The sequence below is a fragment of the Aotus nancymaae genome, unplaced genomic scaffold (assembly GCF_030222135.1).
Source record: "Aotus nancymaae isolate 86718 unplaced genomic scaffold, 86718_ANA_hifiasm-v0.15.2.pri h1tg000033l, whole genome shotgun sequence".
Lineage (NCBI taxonomy): Eukaryota > Metazoa > Chordata > Mammalia > Primates > Aotidae > Aotus > Aotus nancymaae.
Genome location: NW_026988447.1, coordinates 65,025,106 through 65,051,819, shown reverse-complemented (window position 1 = coordinate 65,051,819; position 26,714 = coordinate 65,025,106). Strand labels below are relative to the sequence as shown.

Genomic DNA, 26,714 nt, shown 5'->3' with positions numbered 1-26,714 from the left:
ATGAGGTCAGGAGTTCAAGACTAGCCTGGCCAACATGGTGAAACCCTATTTCTACTAAAAATATAAAAAAAATTAGCTGGGCTTGGTGGCAGGTGCCTGTAATCCCAGCTACTCAGGAGGCTGAGGCAGGAGAATCACTTGGAGTGAGCTGAGATGGTGCCACGGATAACCTGAGGTCGAGAGTTTGAGACCAGCCTGACCAACATGGAGAAACCTCGTCTCTACTAAAAATACAAACAGTATCCCTCAGGAGAGAGGAAAATAAAAAAAAAAAAGAAAAAGAGAAAATAGAAAAAAATACAAAAAGTAGCCGGGTATGGTGGTGCATGCCTGTAATCCCAGCTACTAAGGAGGCTGAGGCAGGAATCACTTGAACCCGGGAGGCAGAGGTTGTGGTGAGCTGAGATCACACCATTGCACTCCAGCCTGGGCAACAAGAGTGAAACTCTGTCTCAAAAAAAAAAAAAAAAAAATTGCAACTGTATGTAATTATTTCAACAATATAAGTAATGTTAAATAAATCAATATGTATGTTTTTAAGGCTTGAAAAAAAATATTTCCTTAGATCTCTTTACATATTAACTTGTTTATGAGAGGTAGATATAATTGTCTGGGCGTGGTGACTCATGCCTGTAATCCCAGCACTTTGAGAGGCTGAGGTGGGCGGATCATCTGAGGTTAGGAGTTCAAAACCAGCCTGACCAACATGGAGAAACTCCATCTCTAATAAAAAAAAAAAGAGAGAGAGAGAGATGTAGATATAATTGATTTAAGACTTCCTCTACCCGTTTAAAAACTTGTTTTCCCAAGATGTACATAGTAGTTATTCATAGGAGAGTATTTTTTGTTTTTTCTCTTTTTTTTTTTTTTTCTTTTTGACATTATTATTATTTTTTTAATTGGCTTTAGCCTGAGTGTGGTGACTCACATCTGTAATCCCAGCAACATGGGAGGCCTAGACAGAAGGATCACTTGGTGCCAAGAGTTCAAGACCAACCTGGGGCTGGGCGTGGTGGTTCACACCTGTAATCCCACCTCTTTGGGAGGCTGAGGCGGGTGGATCACCTGAGGTCAGGAGTTTGAGACCAGCCTGGCCAACATAGTGAAACCCCATCTCTACTAAAAATAAAAAAATTAACTGGGTGTGGTGGCACACACTTGTAGTCCCATCTACTCAAGAGAATTGCTTGAACCTGGGAGATGGAGATTGCAGTAAGCTGAGATTGCACCATTGCACTCCAGCCTTGGCAACAGAGCCAGACTCTGTCTCAAAAACAAACAAAAAACAAAATACAAAAAAAGCAAAAGACCAGCCTGGGCAATCCAGACCCTGTCTCTACAATTTTTAAAAAATTAAGTTTTAAAAATTGGCTTTAGGTAGGGAATGTGTTTTCTCGCCTTTAATTTGTATATGGTTAAAAAGCTCGGCTGGGCATGGTGGCTCACGCCTGTAATCCAAGCACTTTGGAGGCCAAGGCGGGTGGCTCACCTGAGGTCGGTAGTTCAAGACCAGCCTGACCAACGTGGTGAAACCTCGTCTAAAAAAAAAAAAAAGCTTTATAGTTTAGTAGATTTGTCTTCGAAACATAATCCAGAAAGTGGTGATTATAGCTTGCTTTCGTTTTTCTGCACCCCAGGGTTCCTTGGATATCACCCAGAGTATTGAAGACGACCCACTTCTGGATGCCCAGCTTCTCCCACATCACTCACTACAAGCTCACTTTAGACCCCAATTCCATCCTCTTCCTACAGTCATCATAGTGAATCTTCTGTGGTTTATTCATGTAAGTTGCTGGACGAAGGGGACCTATCCAGCGGTGATGTTTGTAAAAAATATATAAGTATTTCAGAGGGCAGTTGTGCTGTATCTAGCAACATTTAAAACGTAGGGCACATGGCCGGGCGTGGTGGCTCACACCTATAATCCCAGCACTTTGGGAGGCTGAGGTGGTTGGATCACAAGGTCAGGAGATCGAGACCATCCTGGCCAACATGGTGAAACCCTGTCTCTACTAAAATACAAAAAAAAATTAGCTGGGCGTGGTGGTGCACACCTGTAGACCCAGCTACTTAGGAGGCTGAGGCAGGAGAATTGCTTGAACCTGGGAGGCAGAGGTTGTGGTGAGCCAAGATTGCACCACCGCACTCCAGCTCTGGTGACAGAGCAAGACTGTCTCAAAAAAAAAAAAAAAGCCCACCAGTAAAATGTAGAACAGATGTCCTTAGGATATCCTAACAGCTGTGTCATGGGCAAAAAGAAAGTACATACATTTTTATCTATATCTTCAAAAAATTCATTGTGGATATATTGGCACACATGTAAAGATATTGCTGATAATAGCAGTGTTGTCCATCGTATCAAGAGACTACAAACTACTTGCTATCCAGAGGACACTGTGTGCCCATTCACACTCAACCCCTATTTGCAGTTTTTAAAAGGGAGTTGAGAGGGCTGGTGTGCACCTGTAGTCCTGTATATAATACAATATTTCTAAGGACAGGCTTGGTGGCTCACACCTGTAATCCCAACACTTTGGGAGGCTAAGGCGGGCGGATCACCTGAGGTCTGGAGTTCAAGATCAGCCTGACCAACTTGAAGAAACCCGTCTCTACTAAAAATACAAAAAGTTAGCAGGGCATGGTGACACATGCCTGTAATCCCATAATCTTCACTTGAACCTGGGAGGTGGGGGTTGTGGTGAGCCGAGATCACACTATTGCACTCCAGCCTGGGCAACGAGTGAAACTGTCTCACAATAATAATAATAATAATTATAATAATAGAATATTTCTAAAAGCATTCACAGATCTGGTTAACACATGTTGCCTCTGAAATGAGGACCGAGGGCCTTTGTGGAAGTGACACTAATATGTTTTACTGTTTACTTTTGAGTACTACTTGATTTTTTAACCATGTATATATATTACTTTTTCGGTTACAAAAAAGATGCAGAAAAGTCTATATATGGTAACATAGGAGTTTATCAATGTACTTAGACCCAGGTAATAATGTTAAGCAGACAAATCAAGTTGCAGTGGAATAATACATACAATTTTTATATGATGACAAGATTGCAAATATCTGGCATTTATAAAAACGCATGTGTGAAAGGTCTAATTGCAGGCCTCACTGGTGGTGACTCCGCTGCCAGTCAGTTTAATCACTTCCTCCATTTCGATCATTGTAGATTTGGAAGAACTAGGGGTTATTGTTGTTATCTGCTGCAGTGTGAAAACCAAGAGGGCCCATTCTCACCACTCCTTGAGTATTTATGAGGATGGTGAATGGAGTTGATTGACTTGCTCAACCTCTGCTCAGCCTCCTACCGATAAGTTTGCCTGTCTGTAGGGACCATATGCCCCAGCACATTTCCCGGGTTCCCCTGCAGCTGGGATTCCTCTCCGGCGAGGTGTACTGTGGGAGATGAGTTTGGAACTGAATCACTGGGGAGAGAGGTGGTGTCCCCTTTCCTTGAGGGAACTAGTAGCTGTGGCATGGCTCCACCATGGCCTCCCAGTCCCCAGATCTCAGCTGAAGCACTTTCTTCTCGGTCTTACCATGTGCAGGGGTGGCCTTGTGGTTTCCAGATGGTGGCCTCTTTTTCGTCTTTCCTTTGACTTTTTGTATGACATACTCTGTACCAGCCTGGGTACCATAGCAAGAACCCCTCTCTATAAAAACTTTTAAAAAATTGGCCAGGTGTGGAGCCACGGGCCTGTAGTCCCAGCTACTCTAGAGACTGAGGTAGGAGGTTCGCTTGAGCCCAGGAGGTAGAGGCCGCAGTGAGCCGAGATCACACCACTGCACTCCAGCCAGGGCAGCAGGGCAAGACCGTATCTCACACAAAAAACAAAAGTACATTTAAACAAAACAAATCAAAAATACATTTAAAAACTCATTTATAAAAGTAGGATAGTGGAAGCTATAGGTATAAGAGTATATGCTGGGATGGTGGTTATTGCTTCTTAATTCCAAATATTGAACATTAAATCCTGCTGCTCTCCTTTCCGCCAGCTTGTGTTTGTTATTTTAGCATTTTTGACAGGTGTGCTTTGTTCTTATCCTAATCCAAATGAGGACAAGTGCCCAGGAAATTACACAAACCCACTGAAAGTTCAGACGGTCATAATCCTTGGGAAAGTTATTTTGTGGATTCTCCATTTACTCCTTGAATGCTACATCCAGCACCACCACAGCAAAGTCAGAAACCGAGGCTATAACTTGATCTACCGATCGACAAGGCATCTCAAGAGACTTGCGCTAATGATACACTCCTCGGGTACGTCCAGTTTTCTTTCAGCTACGTGGTTGCTTGAGGGGCAAAAATGACAGAAGAAAGAATATATGAAGTTTGATTGTAGAATCAAATGTATTCTCTCATTTTTGTAAGGGTGATGTGTGTTGTGACCACTAAAATTTGGATCACCTTAATGTCGTAAAGCTTTTCTTATGAAATATACAGCCTTAATTTTCATTTGAAAGCTGTTATTTGTTATGAACATGGTATCGCATATGCATATGTGAAATGTGGAACTATACCCTCTTTTGTTATCAGGTGATTTACTCATCTCACAAAGATAGAAATGCTATTGCTATTTGATGTTTCTACAAAGATAGAAATGCTATTGCTATTTGAGGATAAGGAAAGGGAATTATTTTATTTTATTTTTTCTGGGACAGGGCCTTGCTCTGTCACCCAGGCTGGAAGGCAGTGGTGCCATCATGGCTCACTGAAGCCTGGAACTCCTGGGCTAAGCAATCCTCCCACCTCAGCCTCCCAAGTAGCTGAGACTACAGGTACATACCACCATACCCAGCTAATTTTTTTAAAAAAACTTTTATGTAGAAACAGGTTCTCACTGTGTTGCCCAGGCTGGTCACTTGAATCCTGGCCTCAAACAATCCTCCTGCCTCAGGCTCGCAAAACACTAGGATTACAGTTGTGAGCCAGTCCTGGTGGGAACTTTTTAAAAATGAAGCTCAGTGCTTTTCTTGTGGTAGGAGACAGTAATGGTTAGTTCCTAGGAAAGAGGGACTGTTATGCAATGAGATGCATTATATCAAACAGAAAACCTGAAAAACACACAGTCCCTAATATATGAAGGCAAGACCAGAAGACCTATATAGGACCTAGAATGCACAAGTACCTGCTTTTCTTTATTGTTGCAGACTTTTTTTTTTTTGAGACGGAGTTTCGCTCTTGTTACCCAGGCTGGAGTGCAATGGCGCGATCTCGGCTCACCGCAACCTCCGCCTCCTGGGTTCAGGCAATTCTCCTGCCTCAGCCTCCTGAGTAGCTGGGACTACAGGCATGCGCCACCATGCCCAGCTAATTTTTTGTATTTTTAGTAGAGACGGGGTTTCACCATGTTGACCAGGATGGTCTCGATCTCTTGACCTCGTGATCCACCCGCCTCGGCCTCCCAAAGTGCTGGGATTACAGGCTTGAGCCACTGCACCCGGCCTGTTGCAGACATTTTAAAGATTTAGTGGACTTAAATTGAACTTCTTTAGGTAAATTTGGCATTAAGCTATAGTAAATGGCTGGGCACAGTGTCTTATACCTGTAATCCCAGCACTTTGGGAGGTTGAGGTGGGCAGATCCCTTGAGGTCAGGAGTTTGAGATCCGCCTGGGTAACATGGTGAAACCACCTCTCTACTAAAAATATAAAAATTAGCCAAGCGTGGTGGCGTGCCCCTGTGGTCCCAGCTACTCTGGAGGCTTAAGTGGGAGGATTGCTTGAGCTGAGATGATGCCACTGTGCTCCACACTTTAGCCCTGGTGACAGAGTGAGACCCCATCTCAAAAAAACAAAAAAGAAAAAGTTGTAGTAAATAACTTAGTATCAATTTCTACCTTTTAGGAAGGTCCTGTTTTTCAATTTGAGTCCAGAATCAATCTTTAAAAATTTTGAATCCAGGCCAGATGTGGTGGCTCACGCCTGTAATCCCAACACTTTGGGAGGCCAAGACAAGAGGATCCCCTGAGGTCAGGAGTTTGAGACCAGCCTGGCCAACATGGTGAAACCCCATCTCTACTAAAAATAAAAACAAACATGAGCCAGGTGTGGTGGTGCATGTAGTCCCCAGCTACTCGGGAGGCTTAAGGCAGGACACTTGCTTGAACCTGGAAGGCAGACGTTGCAGTGAGCTGAGGTCGTGCCACTGCACTCCATCCTGGGCAACAAGAGTGAAACTCTGTCTCAAAAAAAAAAAAAAAAAATTGAATCCATATGTAGTCTTCCTACTTGGTGAGGGGTGGGGGTTGGGGGGCGGCAAGAAAAATAAAAAGAGAAAAAGAAAAAAAAAAATTTTTGGAATGCAGGCTGGGCACAATAGCTCATGCACATAATCCCAGACCTTTCGGAGGCCAAGGTAGGAGGATTACTTGAGGCAGGAGTTCGAGACTAGCCTGGGCAACCTAGTGAGCCCCCGTGCCATCTCTGCCAAAAATGAGAAATTTAGTGCTGTAACAAATGAGCACCAAGTTAAGTTTGAAAAAAAAAAAAGTTGGCTGGGTGCCGTGGCTCACACCTGTAATCCTAGCACTTTGGGAAGCCAAGGCAGGTGGATCACCTGATGTCAGGAGTTCGAGACCAGCCTGGCCAACGTGGTGAAACCCTGTCTCTACTAAAAATACAAAAGTTAGCTGGGCGTGGTGGCAGGCGCCTATAATCCCAGCTAATTGAGAGGCTGAGGCAGGAGAATTGCTTGAACCTAGGAGGTGGAGGTTGCAGTGAGCTGAGATCGTACCGTTGTACTCCAGCCTGGGTGACAAGAGCGAAAATCTGTCTAAAAAATAAATAAATAAATAAGGCTGGGCATGGTGGCTCATGCCTGTAATCCTAGCACTTTTGTTGGCTGAGGTGGGTGGATCACTTGAGGTCAGGAGTTTGAGACCAGCCTGGCCAAGATGGTGAAACCCTATCTGTATGAAAAATACGAAAATTAGCCGGGCGTGGTGGAGGGCGCCTATAGTCCCAGCTACTCAGGAGGCTGAGAGTCACTTGAACCCAGGAGGTGGAGGTTGTAGTGAGCAGAGAACGTGCCACTCCACTCCAGTCACTCCAATCTAGGTGACAGAATGAGACTCCATCTAAAAATAAATAAATAGGTAAATAAATGAATAAAAATAAAACAAAATAAATAAATTAGCCAATAAATTAGCCATGTGTGGTGGCCTGTGCCTGTAGTCCTAACTACTTGGGAGGCTGAGGTGGGAGGATCCACTTGAGCCTGGGAGTCCGAGCTATGATTATGCACCGCACTCCAGCCTCGGTGAAGGAGTGACATGCCCCTCTGTAAAAAAAGAAAATAAATTGAATGCAAATTAGAGACTTTTTTTTCCTCCAAAAAAAAGCTCTACAGAATTTAATATTTTTTTTTCTTCTCAGCAGGACAGAATTTAATTTTTTTTTTCCTTCTGTTCTGTTAGTACATTTTCTTAAAGGGCAGGCTGCAAGTTCATCTACTCAGTGAAATTCTCAGTGGAGGCTGAAGGGCTATGCTGTAGCAGAGAGAAGCAGTTTATAGAGATGGGTGATCTTGGCTGCTCTTGAAGCGGGAATATTTATTGCTTTCTGTCTCTTTTGAGAGTGAGTTTGAGAATGTTTAACTGTTGATATGCAGCACTCTCTTTTGGCCAGAAGATGTCAGGATAACACAAAAATTAAAGAAAAGAAAAAACTTTTAAACTACAACAGATCTTACAAATTATATTCAGTTTCTCAAGTGATGGAAATAGCATTTTTGAAGCTCACAAAGAGATTGTCTGATCTTTAACCTTCCCAAAATCTGCCTTTCAACTTCTTATTAAACATGTGAACCTTAACATGATCTATTTCTAAATACTTGGACCTTTAGAATCACAGGTGATATCACGTTTATGTGAAGACCCAGAAAATCAAATGGAATGGAGCAGGTATTTACCTTATTTCTGTTTTTAAAAATATTTTTTATTGGCCAGGTGCGGTGGCTTATACCTGTAATCCCAGCACTTTGGGAGGCCAAGGAGGGCGGATCATGAAGTCAGGAGATTGAGACCATCCTGGCTAATATGGTGAAACCCTGTCTCTACTAAAAATACAAAAAATTATCTGGGCGTGGTGGTGGGTGCCTGTAGTCCCAGCTATTTGGGAGGCTGAGGTAGGATTGAACCAGGGAGGCGGAGGTTGCAGTGAGCCAAAATCACACCACTGCACTCCAGCCTGGCTGACAGAGCAAGACTCCATCTTAAAAAAAAAAAAAAAGACAAGGTAAGTCTGTGGAGGTATAAGACTTACAAATAACAATACTGATAATATTAACTTCAGCCTGATACATTTCTTTTTTTTTTTTTTGAGACGGAGTTTCGCTCGTTACCCAGGCTGGAGTGCAATGGCGCGATCTCGGCTCACCGCAACCTCCGCCTCCTGGGTTCAGGCAATTCTCCTGCCTCAGCCTCCTGAGTAGCTGGGATTACAGGCACGTGCCACCATGCCCAGCTAATTTTTTGTATTAGTAGAGACGGGGTTTCACTATGTTGACCAGGATGGTCTCGATCTCTTGACCTCGTGATCCACCCGCCTCGGCCTCCCAAAGTGCTGGGATTACAGGCTTGAGCCACCGCACCCGGCCTTCATTTCTTATTTATTTATTTATTTATTTATTTATTTATTTATTTAGAGACGGAATTTTGCTCTTGTTACCCAGGCTGGAGTGCAATGGCGTGATCTCAGCTCACCACAACCTCCGCCTCCTGGGTTCAAGCAATTCTCCTGCCTCAGCCTCCCAAGTAGCTGGGACTACGGGCACGCGCCACCATGCCCAACTAATTTTTGCATTTTTAGTGGAGACAGGGTTTCACCATGTTGACCAGGATGGTCTCAATCTCTTGACCTCGTGATCCACCCACCTTGGCCTCCCAAAGTGCTGGGGTTGTAGGTGTGAGCCACCACACCCAGCCAAGCCTGATACATTTCGTTATTTTCTAGAGAAGAAAAACAATTATTTATTTTTGGATGAGGGTGGGAGAAAGGGCTTTGCTTTCCTACCAAGTAAAAATATTTGGCTGGGTGCGGTGGCTCACGCCTGTAATCTCAGAACTTTGGGAGGCCAAGGCCGATAGATCACAAGGTCAAGAGATCGAGACCATCCTGGTCAACATGGTGAAAACCCGTCTCCACTAAAAATACAAAAAATTAGCTGGGCATGGTGGCGCACGCCTGTAGTCCCAGCTACTCAGGAGGCTGAGGCAGGAGAATTGCTTGAACCCAGGAGGCAGAGGTTCTAGGGAGCCGAGATCGCGCCATTGCACTCCAACCTGGGTAACAAGAGCGAAACTCCACCTCAAAAAAAAAAAAGAAAAATTTACCTAATTTACCTGTTGTTCTTCCTTAGATCCAAATACATTTTTTTTTTTTTGAGACGGGGAGTCTTGCTCTGTTGTCCAGGCAGGAGTGTAGTGGCATAAACTCAGCTCACTGCAACCTCCGCCTCCCAGGTTCAACTGATTCTCCTTCCTCAGCCTCCCAAGCAGCTGGGACTATAGGCATGCATCCACACTCAGCTAATTTTTGTATTTTTAATAGAGACAGGGCTTCACCGTGTTGGCCAGGGTGGTTTCAAACTCCTGACCTAAGGTGATCTGCTCACCTCAGCTTCCAAAGTGCTGGCATTACAGGCATGAACCATTGCACCCAGCCTAATATTTGATAGAGTTCAAAATGTATTTGGGCCAGGTGCGGTGGCTTACGACTGTAATACCAGCACTTTGGGAGGCTGAGGCAGGTGGATGACTTGAGGTCAGGAGTTCGAGACAGGCCTGGCCAACATGCTGAAACCCCATCTCTACTAAAAATACAAAAAAATTTAGCTAGGCATGGCTGAGGTAGTGGCAAGCACCTGTAATCCCAGCTACTCGGGAGGCTGAGGCAGGAGAATTGCTCAAACCTGGGAGGTGGAGGTCGCAGTGAGCGAAGATGGCACACTGCATTCCAGCCTAAGCCAGTAGAGTGAGACTCCATCTTAAAAAAAAATCAATTATTATTAGTTACATAGCCAAGTTGCATATTTGGGGCTCTTTTCCCATTAAAATGAAAACTTGGTCCTTCACTGAAAATATTTTACCCCATCTGATGGGTCCAGTCAAGCAGTGTTCCTTTCTGGGGCCTCAGTGTGAAGCCAGAGGCTGGGGACGTGCAAAAGTGCAGTTCAAGGAAACTGCTCTCAAAGGTAAATTTGCAAAGAATACTTATTTATAAAGCAGGTCCCAGTAGGAATTGTAGGGCCTGAGAGCGTAGTGATTGTGTCCTTCCTGCACACCCTTAGTTCTCAGGGGCCCACATTCTTTGGGAGGGCCCAGGGCTGTCTTAGTTGACTTGTGGAAATGCCTACTGGAGTCCGCACTGATATCTGGGCCTGGTGCCCTGCGGTGAGCCAGAGAGGCTAGGTCTCTCCTGTAGCATAGCATCTGGCTGCAAGTCCCCTGTGAGTTGTCTGGAGGAGGGGCTGCATAGCATGTGCCTGGAACTGAAAATCAGAATTATTGTTATAATAATGATAACGATATATGCCACTTACTGCATGTCTACTTAGGTATTGTTAGTTCATTTCTTCCCACCAGAACCCTGTGTGATAAGTATTATTTCCCCCGTTTTATACTGAAGGAGTTCAGATCTGGGTGAGATCATGGGTTTTGTTTCTAGGAGGCAGCAGGTCCTACCCTGGATCCCAGGGGTGGCAGCTCTCAGCTTGTGGTCATTAAAGAACCTCCACAGCCCACAGGAACTTATTTCTTCCAAATATTTTTAGTGAATAGCAAGTCTTCCATTAACCTTAGAATATATTTTTTTTTTTTTTTGAGACAAAGTTTCACTCTTGTTGCCCAGGCTGGCACAGTTCGGCTCACTGCAGATTCCGCCTCCTAGGTTCAAGTGATTCTCCTGCCTCAGCCTCCTGAGTAGCTGGGATTACAGGTGTGCACTACCACACCTGGCTAATTTTGTATTTTTAGTAGAGACTGGGTTTCACCATGTTGGTCAGGCTGGTCTCAAACCCCTGACCTCAAGTGATCCATCCGCCTCAGCCTCCCGAAGTGTTGGGATTACAGGCGTGAACCACCGTGCCTGGCCTAGAATCTTTTTAAAATGGTGACTGAAGTAAAACAAAAAACATTTAGGCTCTGTCTATGGTTATAAAACCATTTAAAAAACACCAAAGTAGGCCAGGCACAGTGGCTCACACCTGTAATCCCAGTACTTTGGGAGGCCAAGGTAGGCGGATCACTTGAGGCCAGGAGTTCCAGAGCAGCCTGACCAACATGGAAAAAACATGTCTCTACTGGCTGGGCACAGTGGCTTACACCTGTAATCCTAGCACTTTGGGAGGCCAAGGTGGGCGGATCACCTGAGGTCAGGAGTTTGAGATCACCCTGACCAACATGGAGGAACTCTGTCTCTACTAAAAATACAAAATTAACTGGGCATGGTGGCACATGCGGGTAATCTGAGCTACTCCGGAGGCTGAGGCAGGAGAATCACTTGAACCCAGGAGGTAGAGGTTGCAGTGAACTGAAATCGAGCCATTGTACTCCAGCTTGGGCAACAAGAGAGAAACTTTGTTTAAAAAAACAAACAAACAAACAAAAACCCAAAAACTGTCTCTACTAAAAATACAAAAATTAGCTGGGCATGGTGGCAGGTGCCTGTAATTCCAGCTGCTAGGGAAGCAGAGAATCACTTGAACTAGGGAGGCAGAGGTTTCAATGAGCTGAGATCTTGCCAGCCTGGGCAACAGAGTAAGACTCTGTCTCAAAAAAAAAAAAAAGACATCAGTTATTAGACTATTACCGTATAATTGGAGAGTGTATTTGGTTAGCACAAAACTGATAAGGAGGCTGGTGTGGTAACCCAGAGCTGAAGTAACTTTCGTCTGAACTAAGATATTGTATAGGGTGGGAGGGGACTTGTGTAATGTCCACAGCACATACCATTATAGGGAATGTTTTATTTCAGTATGCCTTTCCCACCAGACTGCAAACTTCATGGTCATAGAACTTGCTGGTATATAGGATTTGCCTAGTACTTTGAAAACTCCTTTGAAAATGCTTTCATTTCTCTGCGTAAGTTTTTTCTCCTAGTATTTCTCTCCTAAATGTTGTAAAACTGTATTGGCCGGGTGCAGTGGCTCACGCCTGTAATCCCAGCACTTTTGGGAGGCTGAGGCAAGCGAATCACAAAGTCAGGAGTTCAAGATTAGCCTGGCCAACATGGTGAAACCCCATCTGTACTAAAAATACAAAAATTTAGCTGGGCGTAGTGGCAGGTGCCTGTAATCCCAGCTACTCAGGAGCCTGAGACAGGAGAATCGCTTGAACCTGGGAGGCAGAGGTTGCAGTGAGCTGAGATCACGCTACTACACTCCAGCGCTGGCTAATTTTTGTATTTTTAGTAGAGACAGGGTTTCGCCGTGTTGGCCACACTGCTCTTGAATTCCTGTTAAAAGTCGTGTTCTGAATGAAGAGACCCCCAAACAGGCTTTGTGTGAGCAACATGGCTGTTTATTCACCTGGGTGCAGGTGGGCTGAGGCCGAAAAGGGCGTCAGCGGAGGGCGGTGGGATAGGAGTTGGTTTTATAGGTTGTCGCAGAGGCAGTGGAAAGTTACAAAAGTTACCCAGTTACAGTTGGCAGTTTTTTGCAAGCTGGGAAGGAGTTGTAGGGTGTTGAGTCGGGAGGTTGGCCAAGCTGGGAGGGGGTCATAGGGTGTGGAGTCACTAGGTTGGCCAAACTGCGTTACAAAGTCCAATGGCCTTGTCAGTTGAGGCCAGAATAAGAAACAATAGAAGAATGTCTCACGTTAGTTAGGCACCTCAGGGGTTTATCGTTTCTTTCAGGAACTCATCTGGGGTGTACGTGCAGGTCACAGAGATTATCATGGTGAGGTCAGACCTTACACTGACCTCAAGTGATCCACCTGCCTTGGCCTCCCAAAGTGTTGGGATTATAGGTGTGAGCCACCGCACCTGGCCCCTCTCTTCTTGAGTTCTGTAATTGGCTAGAATGGCTCACAAAACTCAGGGAAACACTTTACTTATATTTACTGGACACTTTACTTATATTTACTGGCTTATTACAAAGGAGATCGATGAACAGCCAGGTGAAGAGGTACATGGCATGAGATCTAGCAGGGTCCCATGTACAGGAGCTTCTGTCTACATGGAGTTGGAGTGGACCACCCTCCTGGCAACCCAGGAGTTCATGTGTTGTTCAATAGTTTTTATAGAGCTTTAAATCCAGCCTCCCTCCTCCTCTGCCCTTCCCTGAGGTTCCTGGGTGGGGCTGAAAGCTCTAATCACTGGTCACCTTGGTGACCAACCCCACCATGAGACTGTAGGGGCGCCACCCTAAGTCATGTCGTCAGCATAAACTGATGAAATGTGATGGAAAGGACTTGTCATAAATAACAAAAGGCACTTCTCTCAGGAAATTCCAAGGGTTTTAGGAGCTCTATACAAAGACCAAATGGACCTGTTGACTCAGAACACCATACTCCAAAGTGCAGGGTCATGCCGGGGCATGCTGCGTACTCCAAACTAAAGGAACTTGGAGGGGCTCAGGAGCGGAGTGTCTGCCTTCCTGCCCTCCTGTTTCGTGACCTTCTTTCTCCCCAGCCAGTCGTAGAAACCAGAACTCCTCTTCCCAAAGGCAGGCCTTAGAAACTAGAATCCTCTCTCCAAAGCAGGCCATAACACCTAGAAAGGTTACTCTCTCGCTTTAGCTTGTTCCCTCTTATTTCGGAGGGGTCCTGCCCTGTATGTCAGGAGGGTTGGGGGTAAGGAGTCTACACAGAGAAGCCAAGGAGAATCTGAATAGACAGGCCTTGCTGGGTTTCCCCCTTCAGTCTATTCCCATTAGATCATATTTTGTCCAATCACATTTCTACAAGGCTGTCCATTCTTCATCAAACGTAAGCATAAGAATAGTTTTCTCACCAGGTGTGCTGGTTCACGTCTGTAATCCCAGCACTTTGGGAAGCTGAGGCGGGTGGATCATGAGGTGAGTAGTTTGAGACCAGCCTGACCAACATAGTGAAACCCCATCTCTACTAAAAATACAAAAATTAGCTGGGTATAGTGGCATGGGCCTGTAATCCCAGCTACTCAGGAGGCTGAGGCAGGAGAATTGCTTTAACCTGGGAGGAGGTTGCAGTGAGCTGAGATCACGCCACTGCACTCCAGCCTGAGCGACAGAGTGAGACTCCATCTTTCTTTCTTTCTTTTTTTTTTTTTTTTCCTGAGATAGGGTCTTGCTCTGTTGCCCAGGCTGGAGTGCAGTGGCGTGACCTCAGCTCACTGCACCTCAACCTTCCTGGCTCAAGCAGTCCTCCCACCTTAGCCTCCCAGGAGAATCGCTTGAACCCGGGAGGCAGAGGTTGCAGTGAGCTGAGATTACGCTATCCCAGGTAGCTGGGACTACAGGTGTGTGCTACCATGCCTGGCTCACATTTTATGTATTTTTTTTGTAGAGATGGGGTCTTGCTATGTTGCCTAAGCTGGTCTCAACCACCTGGGCTCAAGCAATCCTCTTGCCTTGGCTTCCCAAAATGCTGGAATTACAGGAGTGAGCCACTGCGCCTGGCCTGGGTGTTCATTTCTGAAGGCTCCAATCACTCAGGAAATTACAAGTGTTTTAGGAGCTCTGTGTCAGGAACTAGACAAAGACCAACTATATGTTGAACAAAGACCATACATGTCTTTCTCATTTCACGCTGTGTTTTCTGTTTCTCCTCCTCAGGCAACACAGTGCTTCTCCTCATACTGTGCATGCAGCACTCCTTCCCGGAGCCCGGGAGGTTGTATCTTGACCTCATCCTGGCCCTCCTGGCCCTGGAACTCATCTGTTCCCTCATGTGTCTCCTCATTTACACAGGTGAGAATTATAATCAGGCTGTTCTGAAAGGAACTTCGAACTACTTCCTTTCCTCCCAGTTTAAAGTATAGCTCATTTTCTTAGTGACAAGGAAGTTCTCTGTGTATCTGAGTGGAAACGACCTCCAGACGTCTTTAATTTCAAACCAACAGGAAGGTACAACCACCACCAGTGAGACCCTGTTCTTCTAAGATTGTGTCATTAGTAAATTTTTGTCAATGCAAGTGAAACTTGTCCCTTAAAACAAGACACAAACTTTTTGGGCTGGAAATGGCACCTCAAGCCTATAATACCAACACTTTGGGAGGCTGAGGCAGGTAGATCACTTGAGCTCTGGAGTTCAAGACCGGCCTGGACAACATGGTGAAACCCCATCTCTACCCAAAATACAAAAAATTAGCCAGGTATGGTGGTGCATGCCTGTGGTCCCAGCCCCTTGGGAGGCTGAAGTGGGAGGATCACTTGAGCCCGGGAGTCAGAGGTTACAGTGAGCTGAGATCACGTGCCCACACTCTAGCCTGAGTGACAGAGTAAGACTGTCTCCTAAAACAACAATAACAACAACAACAACAAAAACATTCACAAACTTGCTTCACTAAAGGCAGCTGAAATGTCAGCTTGGCATTTAAAATTAAAAATTAAGAAATAGGCCAGGCACAGTGGTTCATGTCTGTAATCCTAGCACTTTAGGAGGCTGATGTGGGAGGATCTCAAGCCCAGGAGTTTCAGACCAGGTTGGGCAACAAAGGGAAACCTAATCTCTATTTTAAAAAATTAGCCAGCTATGGTGGTGCACAGCTGGAGTCCCAGCTACTAGGGAGACTGAGGTGGGAGGATTGCTTGAGCCTGGGAGGTTGATTGCAGTGAGCCACGATCACCCCGCTACACTCCAACCTGGGCGACAGCAAGACTCTGTTATCTCAAAAAAAAAAAAAAAAAAAAAAAAAAAAAGAACAGAAAAGAAAAAGAAAGAAATGAAAAATAAATAAAAATAAGTTAATTAGTAGCTAAATTGTAGATGCAAAAAGTGTATTTATGAATCTTAAATTCAGCTGGGTAAATTTTTTTTCTTATATATACAAAATATATATACATATATACACATATTTTATACACACACACACACACACACACACACATATATATGTATATATATATAACTGAGACAGGGTCTTGCCCAACCTGGTCTCCAGCTCCTGAGCTCTAGCAGTCCTCCTCCTCAGCCTCCCAAAGTGCTGGGATTACAAGTGTGAACCGCTGTGCCTGGCCCCCCAAATTTTTTAAAGTTAAAAGGAAAAGAAAACAAAACTGTATTTAGCCCAAACTTACAGGGTGAAAAGTATGTAAATAGTGACCAAGCCCACCTGTCTTTAGTATTCTGATATTCTAGCATGTGCGCTTTCCTTGGCTTATTATGGGAAGGAGGAAGGGAAAATTCTCGTTCCATGTAATTGCTTTGGTGTTACGTCTGACCTGTGATCTGAAAAACGCCAAATGCATTCAATTTAACTTACTTTAAGGGCTGGTTGTGGTGGCTTACACCTGTAATCCCAGTGCTTTGGGACACCAAGGTGGGTTAGGAGTTCGAGACCAGCCTGGCAACTTAGTGAGGCCCTGTCTCTACAGCATGTTTTTTTAATTAGCCAGGTAGTGGTGGTGCACACCTGTAGTCTCAGTTACTTGGGAATCTGAGGCAGGAGGATTGCGTGAGCCCAGGAATTCAAGGTTACAGTGAGCCATGATCACACCACTGTACTCCAGCCTGAATGACAGAGTGAGACGCTGTCTTTAACAACAACAAATTATTTAAAAACTGCAGAGATGAGTCTGAAAGGTGGATTTTTTTTTTTTTTTTTTTTTTGGAGATGATGTTTCACTCTGTCACCCAGGCTGGTGTGCAGTCGCGATCTTGGTTCACGGCACTCTCCGTCTCCCAGCTTCAAGCACTCAGCTTCCGGAGTAGCTGGGACTACAGGCGTATGCCACCACACCTAGCTAATTTCTTGTATTTTTAGTAGAGATGGAGTTTCATCATGTTGGCCAGGCTGGTCTCAAGTTCCTGACCTCAGGTGATCCACCCACCTCGGCCTCCCAATGTGCTGGGATGACAGGTGGGAACCACCATGCCTGGCCTGAAAGATGGACATTTTTATATTGTCAGACTGTAGGTACCTCTTTTATTTCTGCCTCTTTTACTTTAATACCGTATCACTGTTATCCCCAATACTCCAATCCAAGAAACTTCTGTCTTCTATATCTAAGAGAGGAACGTGTTCTGACTTTCTTTGTTTATTTAGGAATTATTATGTTGAGATGCTATTTTAGGGAGATAAGACAGAAACATAAACAACTTATCTGATCTTTCAGTGACATTTGACTTAGTGGATCACTCCCTCCTTGAAATGGTCCTTCCCTTGTTCTGGGGCTCTTGCTTTCCTGGTCTCTTGCCTGCTTCTCCAGCTGCCTCACTTTCTTCTCCTTTGCTGAGTGTTCTCCTGGACCCTTCAGTGGAGGAACCTCAAGGCTTAGTCTCGGTCGTTCCTAGCCTGGCAGTGTAGAGCCTCATCTTCTGTGCCCAGTTCCATTTCTGGCCTTAAGATGCTTGTCATTTCTAGCTTTCTTGACTGCTAAAAGTTAAGGGCTTCTAGTTATATTTCCTCACTTGATTCTTTGGCTGCCTGCTTCCTGCTGCTTTCTGATGAACTCTGCAAATCTCCTCATCTTTTCACTTTTCTGTTTAACCTCTAGCTAGCTTCATCAACCTAGTTCTCAGCTGAGAATGCGCATCAGAATCATATGTGGGGGACAAAAAAGAGAATCATATGTAAAGTGTGCAGTTCGTCAAGGGGTTAAACATAGGTTTACCCTGTGGCTCAGCAATTATACTCCTAGGTATATATCCAAGAGAGCTGAAAACATGTATTGACACAAAAACAGGCACATGGATGTTCAAAACAGCATTATTCATAATAGAAAGTGGACACAACCCAATGTCGTTGGAGTAAACTGGTGAGTAGATAAATAAAATATGTTATATCCGTACAGTGGAATTTAATTCTACCATAAAAAGGAATTAATACATGGATTGGATGAATGTACTGATATAGATGCAGTGTGGATGTACCTTGAAAATTTGTGCTAAGTGAAAGAAGCCAGTCACAAAAAACCACATTATATGATTCTATGTACATGAAATGCCCAGAGCGGGCACTTCTTTTTTTTGAGATGGAGTTTCACTCTTGTTGCCCAGGCTAGAGTGCAATGGTGTGATCTTGGCTCACTGCAGTCTCCACCTCTTGGGTTCAAGTGATTCTCCTGCCTCAGCCTCCCAAGCAGCTGGGATTACAGACATGTGCCGTCATACCCAGCTCATTTTGTATTTTCAGTGGAGACGGGGTTTCTCCATGTTGGTCAGGGTGGTCTCGAACTCCTGACCTCAGGTGATCCACCTGTCTTGGCCTCCCAAAGTCCTGGGATTACAGGTGTGAGCTACCAAGTCTGGCTGAGCAGGTACTTTTTTTTTTTTTTTTTTTTTTTTTTTTGAGACAGAGTGTCTCACTCTGTCGCCCAGGCTGGAGTGCAATGGCATGATCTCGGCTCATTGCAACCTCTGCCTCCTGGGTTCAAGCAATTCTCCTCCCTCAGCTTCCTGAGTAGCTGGGTTTATAGGTGTGTGCCACCACGCCTGACTAGTTTTTGTATTTTTAGTAGAGACAGGGTTTCACCATGTTGGTCAGGTTGGTCTCGAACTCCTGACCTCGTGATCCACCTGCCTCAGCTTCCCAAAGTGCTGGGATTACAGGCGTAAGCCTCCGCCATCTGGCTGAGCAGGTACTTCTGTAGAAACAAAAATAGATTAGTGGTTGCCTAAAGCTAGAGGGAGGGGACAAATGAGGAGTGACTACAGGGTTTTTTTTGGAGATATGAAAATGTTCCATAATTGATTGTGGAGATGTTTACACAACTCTGAATATGCTGAAATCATTGAATTGTACACAAGGGTAAGCTGCATGATATGTGAACTCTGTCACAGTAAAGTTCTTATAAAAAAGGAAAGAATCATATGTGGAACTTTTAAAAAATTTGGTGCCTGAGCCTAACCTGCCTTCCCTCCCCCAACTCATGTGCTAAATACTCTGATTCATTTGGAGCTCCACATAGATGGGTGACAGTCTGAGTTGACAGTCACTCCCTTCATTGGGACTTGTCTCATCCCATGCTGTTTCTCCCCACTTTTTTTTTTGAGACAAGGTCTCACCCTGTCATCAAGGCTGTAGTCCAATGGCACGATCTCTGCCTCAGCCTCTCAAGTAGCTGGGGCTACAGGCATGCGTCACCACGCCCAGCTAATTTTTGTATTTTTAGTAGAGATGGGTTTCGCCATGTTGGCCAGGTGGTCTTGAACTCCTGACCTCAAGTGATACACCCACCTCACGCTCCCAAAGTGTTGGGATTACAGGCATGAGCCACCACGCCTCTTCCCAAACTTTTATATATTCATCTGCTTGGTGAATTTTTCGTCTACATGTCCCACAGACATAAACAAGATCAGAATTGAACTGAACATTATTTTCTTCAAAATTTCCCTCCATCCTAACCCTCTACTTCTAGCTCAGTTCACAATACCAGTCTGCATCCATGATAAATCAGAACCCTAGAAATGTAGGTGTCATCTAGCTGCTTCTTTCTTCTTCACTCCCCAAGAACTGGATAGGATTGGTGATTAGTCATCAGTCTTACTTGGTCTACCTGTCTTTGAACTTGGTCTCTTTTTTTTGATCCCTGCCACTGCCTTGGTTGGGTACTCATCATCTCTTGCATGACTACGTCCATAGACACATTACAGGTCTCTTTCCCTCTGTCCACTCATTCATATTCCTTATTCCTGCCAACGTGATCTTGTTCATAGTTAACTCTATTAACAGTTTCCCTGCCCAGAGTTTTCTAATGGCTGAGGGAAAAAAAAATATCTAAAGTTTTATTGTGGCATAAAAAGCTCTTTTTCTTTTTTTGAAACAGAGTTTTGCTTTTGTTGCCCAGGCTGGAGTGCAATGGTGTGATCTCAACTCACTGCAACCTCTACCTCCTGGATTCAAGCAATTCTCCTGCCTTAGCCTCCTGAGTAGCTGGGATTATAGGTGCTCACAACCATGCCCAGCTAATTTTTGTATTTTTAGTGGAGACGGCATTTCGCCATGTTGGCCAGGCTGGTCTCAAACTTGTGACCTCAGGTGATCCACCTGCCTCGGCCTCCTAAAGTGCTGGGATTACAGACATGAGCGACCACGCCCAGCCTAAAAGGCTGTCCTTGAATGGCCTCTACCATCTGCTCTTCAGGGATGATGGTGAGATCCTTTCAATGACTGCCAGTTGCTCTGAGGATAAAATCTAAATGTCTTAGGCCAGGCCCGGTGGCTCACACCTGTATTCCCAGCACTTTGGAAGACCAAGGCGGGCAAATCACTTGAGACCAAGAGTTTGAGACCAGCTGGCAAACATGGTGAAATCCTGTCTCTATTGAAAATACAAAAAAATTAGCCGGGTGTAGTGGCATGCACCTGCAATCCCAGATACTTGGGAGGCTGAGGTGAGAGAATTGCTTGAACCTGGGAGGCAGAGGCATTGGTTGCAGTGAGCTGAGATTGTGCCAGTGTACTCCAGCCTGGACGACAGAGCAAGACTCCATTTCAAAAAAAAAAAAAAATATCTAAATGTCTTGCATGACATAACAGTCACTCCTGATTTGTTCTCTGCCCACCTTCCCAGCCTCACCCCTTGTCTATACATCCTCACACCCGTACACACATTTACCTTCTCAAGACCATGGCACTCGCTCAGACTCCTCCTGCACCTGAAGCACCCTTCTTTATTCTCCTAGTCTGTGTGATTAATTCCTGTGTTAATTCTCAAGGATGGGCTCAAGCTCTATCCTCTTTCCCCTCTCTGATACCTCCTGTTGAGTTACACACTGCTTCCCAGGGCAAACAGCAGCTTGACAACTCCTTGTGCAAGCTTGTTGCGCAAGCTTCTATTGAAGGTACTTTCTAGACTGTCTTAGATAGGCTTATTATGTATATTTTCCTCTGGAGCAGAGGAAGTCATGATTTCTGAATTAGATGGCTGGCTAGTTGCTCAACTTCTCTGGGCTTCACTGAGGGGTAATAAGAGCATCCATTTCATGCAGGTGGTTATGAGAACCGAATGAGGGCATCCATGTAAACCATTTAAACTGTGCCTCATGTGTTCTAAGTGCGAGTTAAATGTCAGCTATTATTGCTGTTTTCAGTGCTAATGTAATCCCTGTATTCAGGGCTTAGTACAGGCCTGGCACATAATAGACTTTGTAATACTCGAGGACGTTAATAAGAACAGCAAATTAGCATAATTTGAAAAAATGAATAGACTTGTTTTTCAGAATTAGATCTGATAATGACTTTTATTATTTTAGTGAAAATCCGGAAATTTAATAAAGCTAAACCAGAGCCTGATATACTTGAAGAAGAAAAAATCCATGCTTACCCCAGCAATATTACCTCGGAGACTGGATTCAGGTAAGATTTAGGTGAGAAATAAAATAATTTTTTCCCTTAGAAAGCTAGAAACCATTCTGATGCCTAGAATTTATGACCCTGTATTTGTACTTTCACAATTGCTTGATTTATTTCTTTTCAGCTGTGGTAAAATCAAGTCTAAATCAGGACATGTAAATTTATTAAATAGGTCATATATTTGATTCAAAAGTTAGATTAACCCACTTAGCCGACCTAGTTAACCTCTCAAGAGCTTTTGACATCATTAATTGGTTACTCCTTCCTTGAAGCATTCTTTTTTGTAGATGTCTTGGTTTTTTTTTTTTTGAGATAGAGTCTCTCTCTGTTGCCCAGGCTTGAGTGCAGTGGTGCGATCTCGGCTCACCGCAACCTCTGCCTTCCAGGTTCCAGTGATTCTCCCGCCTCAGCCTCCCGAGTAGCTGGGACTACAGGCATGCACCACCATACCCAGCTAATTTTTATATTTTCTTTTCCTTTTTTTTTTTTTTTTTTTTTTTGAGACGAAGTTTCGCTCTTGTTACCCAGGCTGGAGTGCAATGGCGCGATCTCGGCTCACTGCAACCTCCACCTCCTGGGTTCAGGCAATTCTCCTGCCTCAGCCTCCTGAGTAGCTGGGATTACAGGCACCCGCCACCATGCCCAGCTAATTTTTTGTATTTTTAGTAGAGATGGGGTTTCACCATGTTGACCAGGATGGTCTCCATCTCTTGACCTTATGATCCACCCGCCTCGGCCTCCCAAAGTGCTGGGATTACAGGCGTGAGCCACCACACCCGGCCCAATTTTTATATTTTCTAGTAGAGACAGGGTTTCATCATATTAGCCAGGCTGGTCTCGAACTCCCGACCTCAGGTGATTTTCCTGCCTCGGCCTCCCAAGGTGTTGGGATTACAGGCATGAGCCACCTTGCCCAGCCTGTTTTATTCTTTTTAATGGATGGAGTCTCTCTGTGTTGCCCAGACTGGCCTCAAACTCCTGGGTTCAAGCAGTCCTCCCACTTTAGCCTCCCAAACAGCCAGCCTGGTCTGCCCTCCCTTGTTTCTATCACAGTCTCTCCCTAAGTGACTTCCATGGCTTAAAATATCATTCATATCTGTTGGAGATCTTGGGGCTAAAGTAGTTGTAAAAACTATATAGGTTGCGTATGGTGGCTCACACCTGTAATCTCAGCACTCTGGGAGGCTGAGGTGGGTAGAACACTGGAGCCCTGGAGTTCAAGAGTAGCCTGAGCAACATGGGAAAACTGTGTCTCTGCAAAAAATACAAAAAAGTAGCCAGATGTGGTGGCAGGTACCTGTGGTCACAGGTACTCAAGAGGCTGAGGTGGGAGGATTGATTGAGCCCAGGAGGTTGAGGCTGCAGAGAGCAGAGATCATGCCACTGCATTCCAGCCTGGGTGACAGAGTGAGACCCTGACTTAAAAAACAACAACAAAAAAACTATATAAACAAAAAATGAGGTGATTATTCTAGGTAAATCAGAAGGCTGATTTACATGGCTTAACTGTGGCTAATATTTAGGTAGTGATATTGCAGATTCTGAATATTGATTTAATCCAAAATTATAATACTGCTTACTGGATTGAGAGACTGCAAGAAAGAAGACATAAATGAGTATGTATGGCCAGGTGCAGTGGCTCACACCCATAATCCCAGCACTTTGGGAGGCCAAGGCAGGTGGATCACGAGGTCAGGCGTTCAACACCACCCTGGCTAACATGGCGAAAGCCTGCTTCTACTAAAAATACAAAAAATTAGCCAGGCCTGGTGGCAGATGCCTATAATCCCAGCTACTCAGGAGGCTGAGGCAGGAGAATCTCTTGAACCTGGGAATCGGAGGTTGCAGTGAGCCAAGATCATGCCACTGCACTCAAGCCCAGGTGACAGTGCAAGACTTCATCTCAAAAAAAAAAAAAAGAAAGAAAAGAAAAAAAAAAGGATTATGTATATGGATTTGGGGAAAGTAAGAGAGCTAAATTCTAATTTTTTATATAGGAAGTGTGCAGATAATAGCAAAAACTTAAAAATCAAGAAATTATATAATCTCATTGTTTAGAAATACGGAGATAAATATAGAAGAAACACAAGAGTTGAAAGAGGTTATTTTTGGGCATGAGACTCAGAGGCGGTGGGTAGTGAGGAGCGAGGGAGGGGATTGTTGTTTTTCAACTCTGAGTATTAAGTGGATATAAACAACAACAACAAAAATAGATTCCTTAGCTGGGCACGGTGGCTCACGCCTGTAATCCTAGCACTTTGGGAGGCCAAGGTGGGTGGATCACCTGAGGTCAGGAGTTCAAGACTGGCCTGGCCATCATGGTGAAACCCCATCTTTAAAAAAAAAAAAAAAAGATCCCATAAATATGCTGCTGATTCCCAAACCTGTATCTCCAGCTGTGAATTTCTCCTGTGGTCCAGATGTGTGTATCTGACTTTCTCGTTAGCTATCAGCATCTCCAGCTGGATGTCTGCAGACTTAATGTGTCCAACACAGGGCCCTCTCCCAACTCAAATTCAGCCTTCCCCCATCTTGGGAAGTGGCATCGTATTCAACAGGTTGCTCAGGCCAGAAAGCTGGCATCATCCTTGACTCCTGTTTTCTTCACCCCACCTCCACCCAGATAAGCCATCAGCAAGTCCTGTTGGGTCTGTCTCTACTATTATAATCCAGCGGAGTGCAGTGGCTCATACCTGTAATCTCAGCTACTTGGGAGGCTGAAGAGGAAGAATCACTTGAACCCAGGAGGTGGAGGTTGCAGTGAGCCGAGATGGAACCACTGCACTCCAGCCTGGGTGACAGAGTGAGACTCCATCTTAAAAAATAATAAGAAAAAAAAAAAGTATATATATATATATAAATAAAGCAAAATAATAATCCAACCACTGCTTTCTACCTCCACTACCACTAACATTTGTCACTTGGATGTGCAAGAGTCTACTTACTGGTCACCCCACTCCCATCTTTCCCTGCAGTCCCTCCCCTCTTAGCAGGATATATACCGATGGCCTCTACTTTGCCCATTCCAGAGTGAACTGACTCTCGGTCCTTGTTTTTGCCCTCTCAGTGGCAGTGGTCACAGTTAACCTTTGACTTTTCCTTGAATGCTTCTTTCCCTGGACTCTGGGGCATGATGCTCTCCTGGTTTCCTTGCAGATATCAACCTGCCCTTCCTTCTTCAGTCTCTTTATCCTGCTCTCCTTCTCCTTCCAGATTCCTAAATATTGATGTGTCCAAAGTTCAGGCTTCAGACCTCTTTTCTTCTTTATGTGTGTCATGTCTGTGCTGCTGCTGCTGCCGCTTCTTCTGTCGTCTTCCTCCTTCTTCTTTCTTCTTGGTTCTTTATTCTTCTTTCCTCCTCTTCCTCCTCCTTCTTCCTTTTCTATTTTTTTTTTTTTTTTAGTGAGAGGAGTGTCACTCTGTCACCCAGGCTGGAGTGCAGCGGCACAATCCTGTCTCACTGCAACCTCTGCCTCCTGGGTTCAAAGGATTCTCCAGCCTTCTGAGTAGCTGGTATTACAGGTGCCCACCACCACACGCAGCTAATTTTTGTATTTAGAGACAAGGTTTCACCACATTGGCCAGGCTGGTCTCGAACTCCTGACCTCAAGCAATCTGCCTTCTTTGGCCTCCCAAAGTGCTGGGATTACAGATGTCAGCTACCGTGCCCTGCCTTTTTTTTTTAGAGATACATCAAGAGCTCTGTCCCCCAGGCTGGAGTACAGTGGTGTGATGTTGGCTCACTGCAGCCTTGACCTCCTGGGTTCAAGTGATTCTCCTGCCTCAGCCTCTCGAGTAGCTGGGACTACAGGCATGTGCCACCACGCCCGGCTAATTTTTGTATTTTCAGTAGAGGCGAGGTTTCACCACGTTGGCCAGGCTGGTCTCAAACTCCTGACCTCAAGTGATTCACACGCCTCTGCCTCCCAAAGTGCTTGGATTACAGGCATGATTACACCTCCTGGCTATGTCCATGGTTCTTCTCATACCACTATTGGATCTATATAATCTAGGACACAAGTTATTCCTTAACATCATCTGAAATGGACAGCAACTGACATAGGAGTAGAGTCAGTATATAAAGAAAGTGCGGGCCCGGTGGGGTGGCTTATACCTGTAATCCCAGCACTTTGGGAGGCCAAGGTGTGTGAATCACTTCAGGTCAGGAATTCAAGACCAGCTTGGCCAGCATGGCGAAACCCCATCTCTACTAAAAATACAAAAACTAGCCAGACACAGTGGCACACACCTGTAATCCCAGCTACTTGAGAGGCTGACGCAGGAGAATCACTTGAACCCGAGAGGCAGAGGTTGCAGTGAGTTGAGATCATGCCACTGCACTCCAGCCTAGGCAACAGCGCGAGACTCCATCTCAAAAAAAAAATAAAATGTATTCTTCAGGGGCTTAAGAAATTGACTCAGTGCTATTTCTGATACACTAGTTAAAAAACAACAACAACAACAAAACACCGATTGGGTGTGGTGGCTCATGCCTGTAATTATAGCACTTTAGGAGGCTGATCACGAAGTGAGTGGATCACGAAGTCCAGAGTTCGAGTCCAGCCTGACCAACATGGTGAAACCCCATGTCTGTTAAAAATACAAAAATTAGCTAGGCATAGTCATGCATGTTAGGCTCATTGCTCACATAAAGAGACCACCAGGCAGGCTTTCTGTGGGCAGCAAGGCCGTTTATTTCGTGCTTGGGTGCAAGCAGGCCAAGTCCAAGACAGGAGTTAGGCAAAGGGGGAGTAAAGGGGGCAGGTTATGTAGTTTGGGGCAAATGGCCAGTTAAAGGTGGTAATTTACTTTAGGGAGGGGAAGGGAGTCACGGGATGCATGATCACAAGGGTAGGGGTTATCTATTACAAACAGGCGTGATCACAAGGGTAGGGGTTATCTATTACAAACAGGCGTGATCACAAGGGTAGGGGTTATCTATTACAAACAGGCGTGATCACAAGGGTAGGGGTTATCTATTACAAACAGGCGTGATCACAAGGGTAGGGGTTATCTATTACAAACAGGCGTGATCACAAGGGTAGGGGTTATCTATTACAAACAGGCGTGATCACAAGGGTAGGGGTTATCTATTACAAACAGGCGTGGTCACAAGGGTGAGGGGTTATCTATTACAAACAGGCGTGATCACAAGGGTAGGGGTTATCTATTACAAACAGGCGTGATCACAAGGGTAGGGGTTATCTATTACAAACAGTCGTGATCACAAGGGTAGGGGTTATCTATTACAAACAGG

At 44.9% G+C, this 26,714-nt stretch overlaps 1 protein-coding gene across 3 annotated transcripts in view; it reads left to right on the top strand.

The window, feature by feature from the left end:
• Positions 1–26,714, top strand: part of LOC105732472 (transmembrane protein 192) — a 47,015-nt gene that overhangs the window by 15,361 nt on the left and 4,940 nt on the right. For 2 of the 3 annotated variants that reach the window (XM_064384058.1, XM_064384059.1), the window contains exons 2-5: positions 1,638–1,784; positions 4,016–4,280; positions 14,775–14,909; positions 21,358–21,460. In XM_064384058.1, the coding sequence (XP_064240128.1) occupies positions 1,638–1,784; positions 4,016–4,280; positions 14,775–14,909; positions 21,358–21,460 (650 nt within the window). Of the gene's footprint in view, positions 1–1,637; positions 1,785–4,015; positions 4,281–14,774; positions 14,910–21,357; positions 21,472–26,714 lie in introns of all 3 variants that reach the window. The other variant, XM_064384060.1, reaches the window with a different exon arrangement.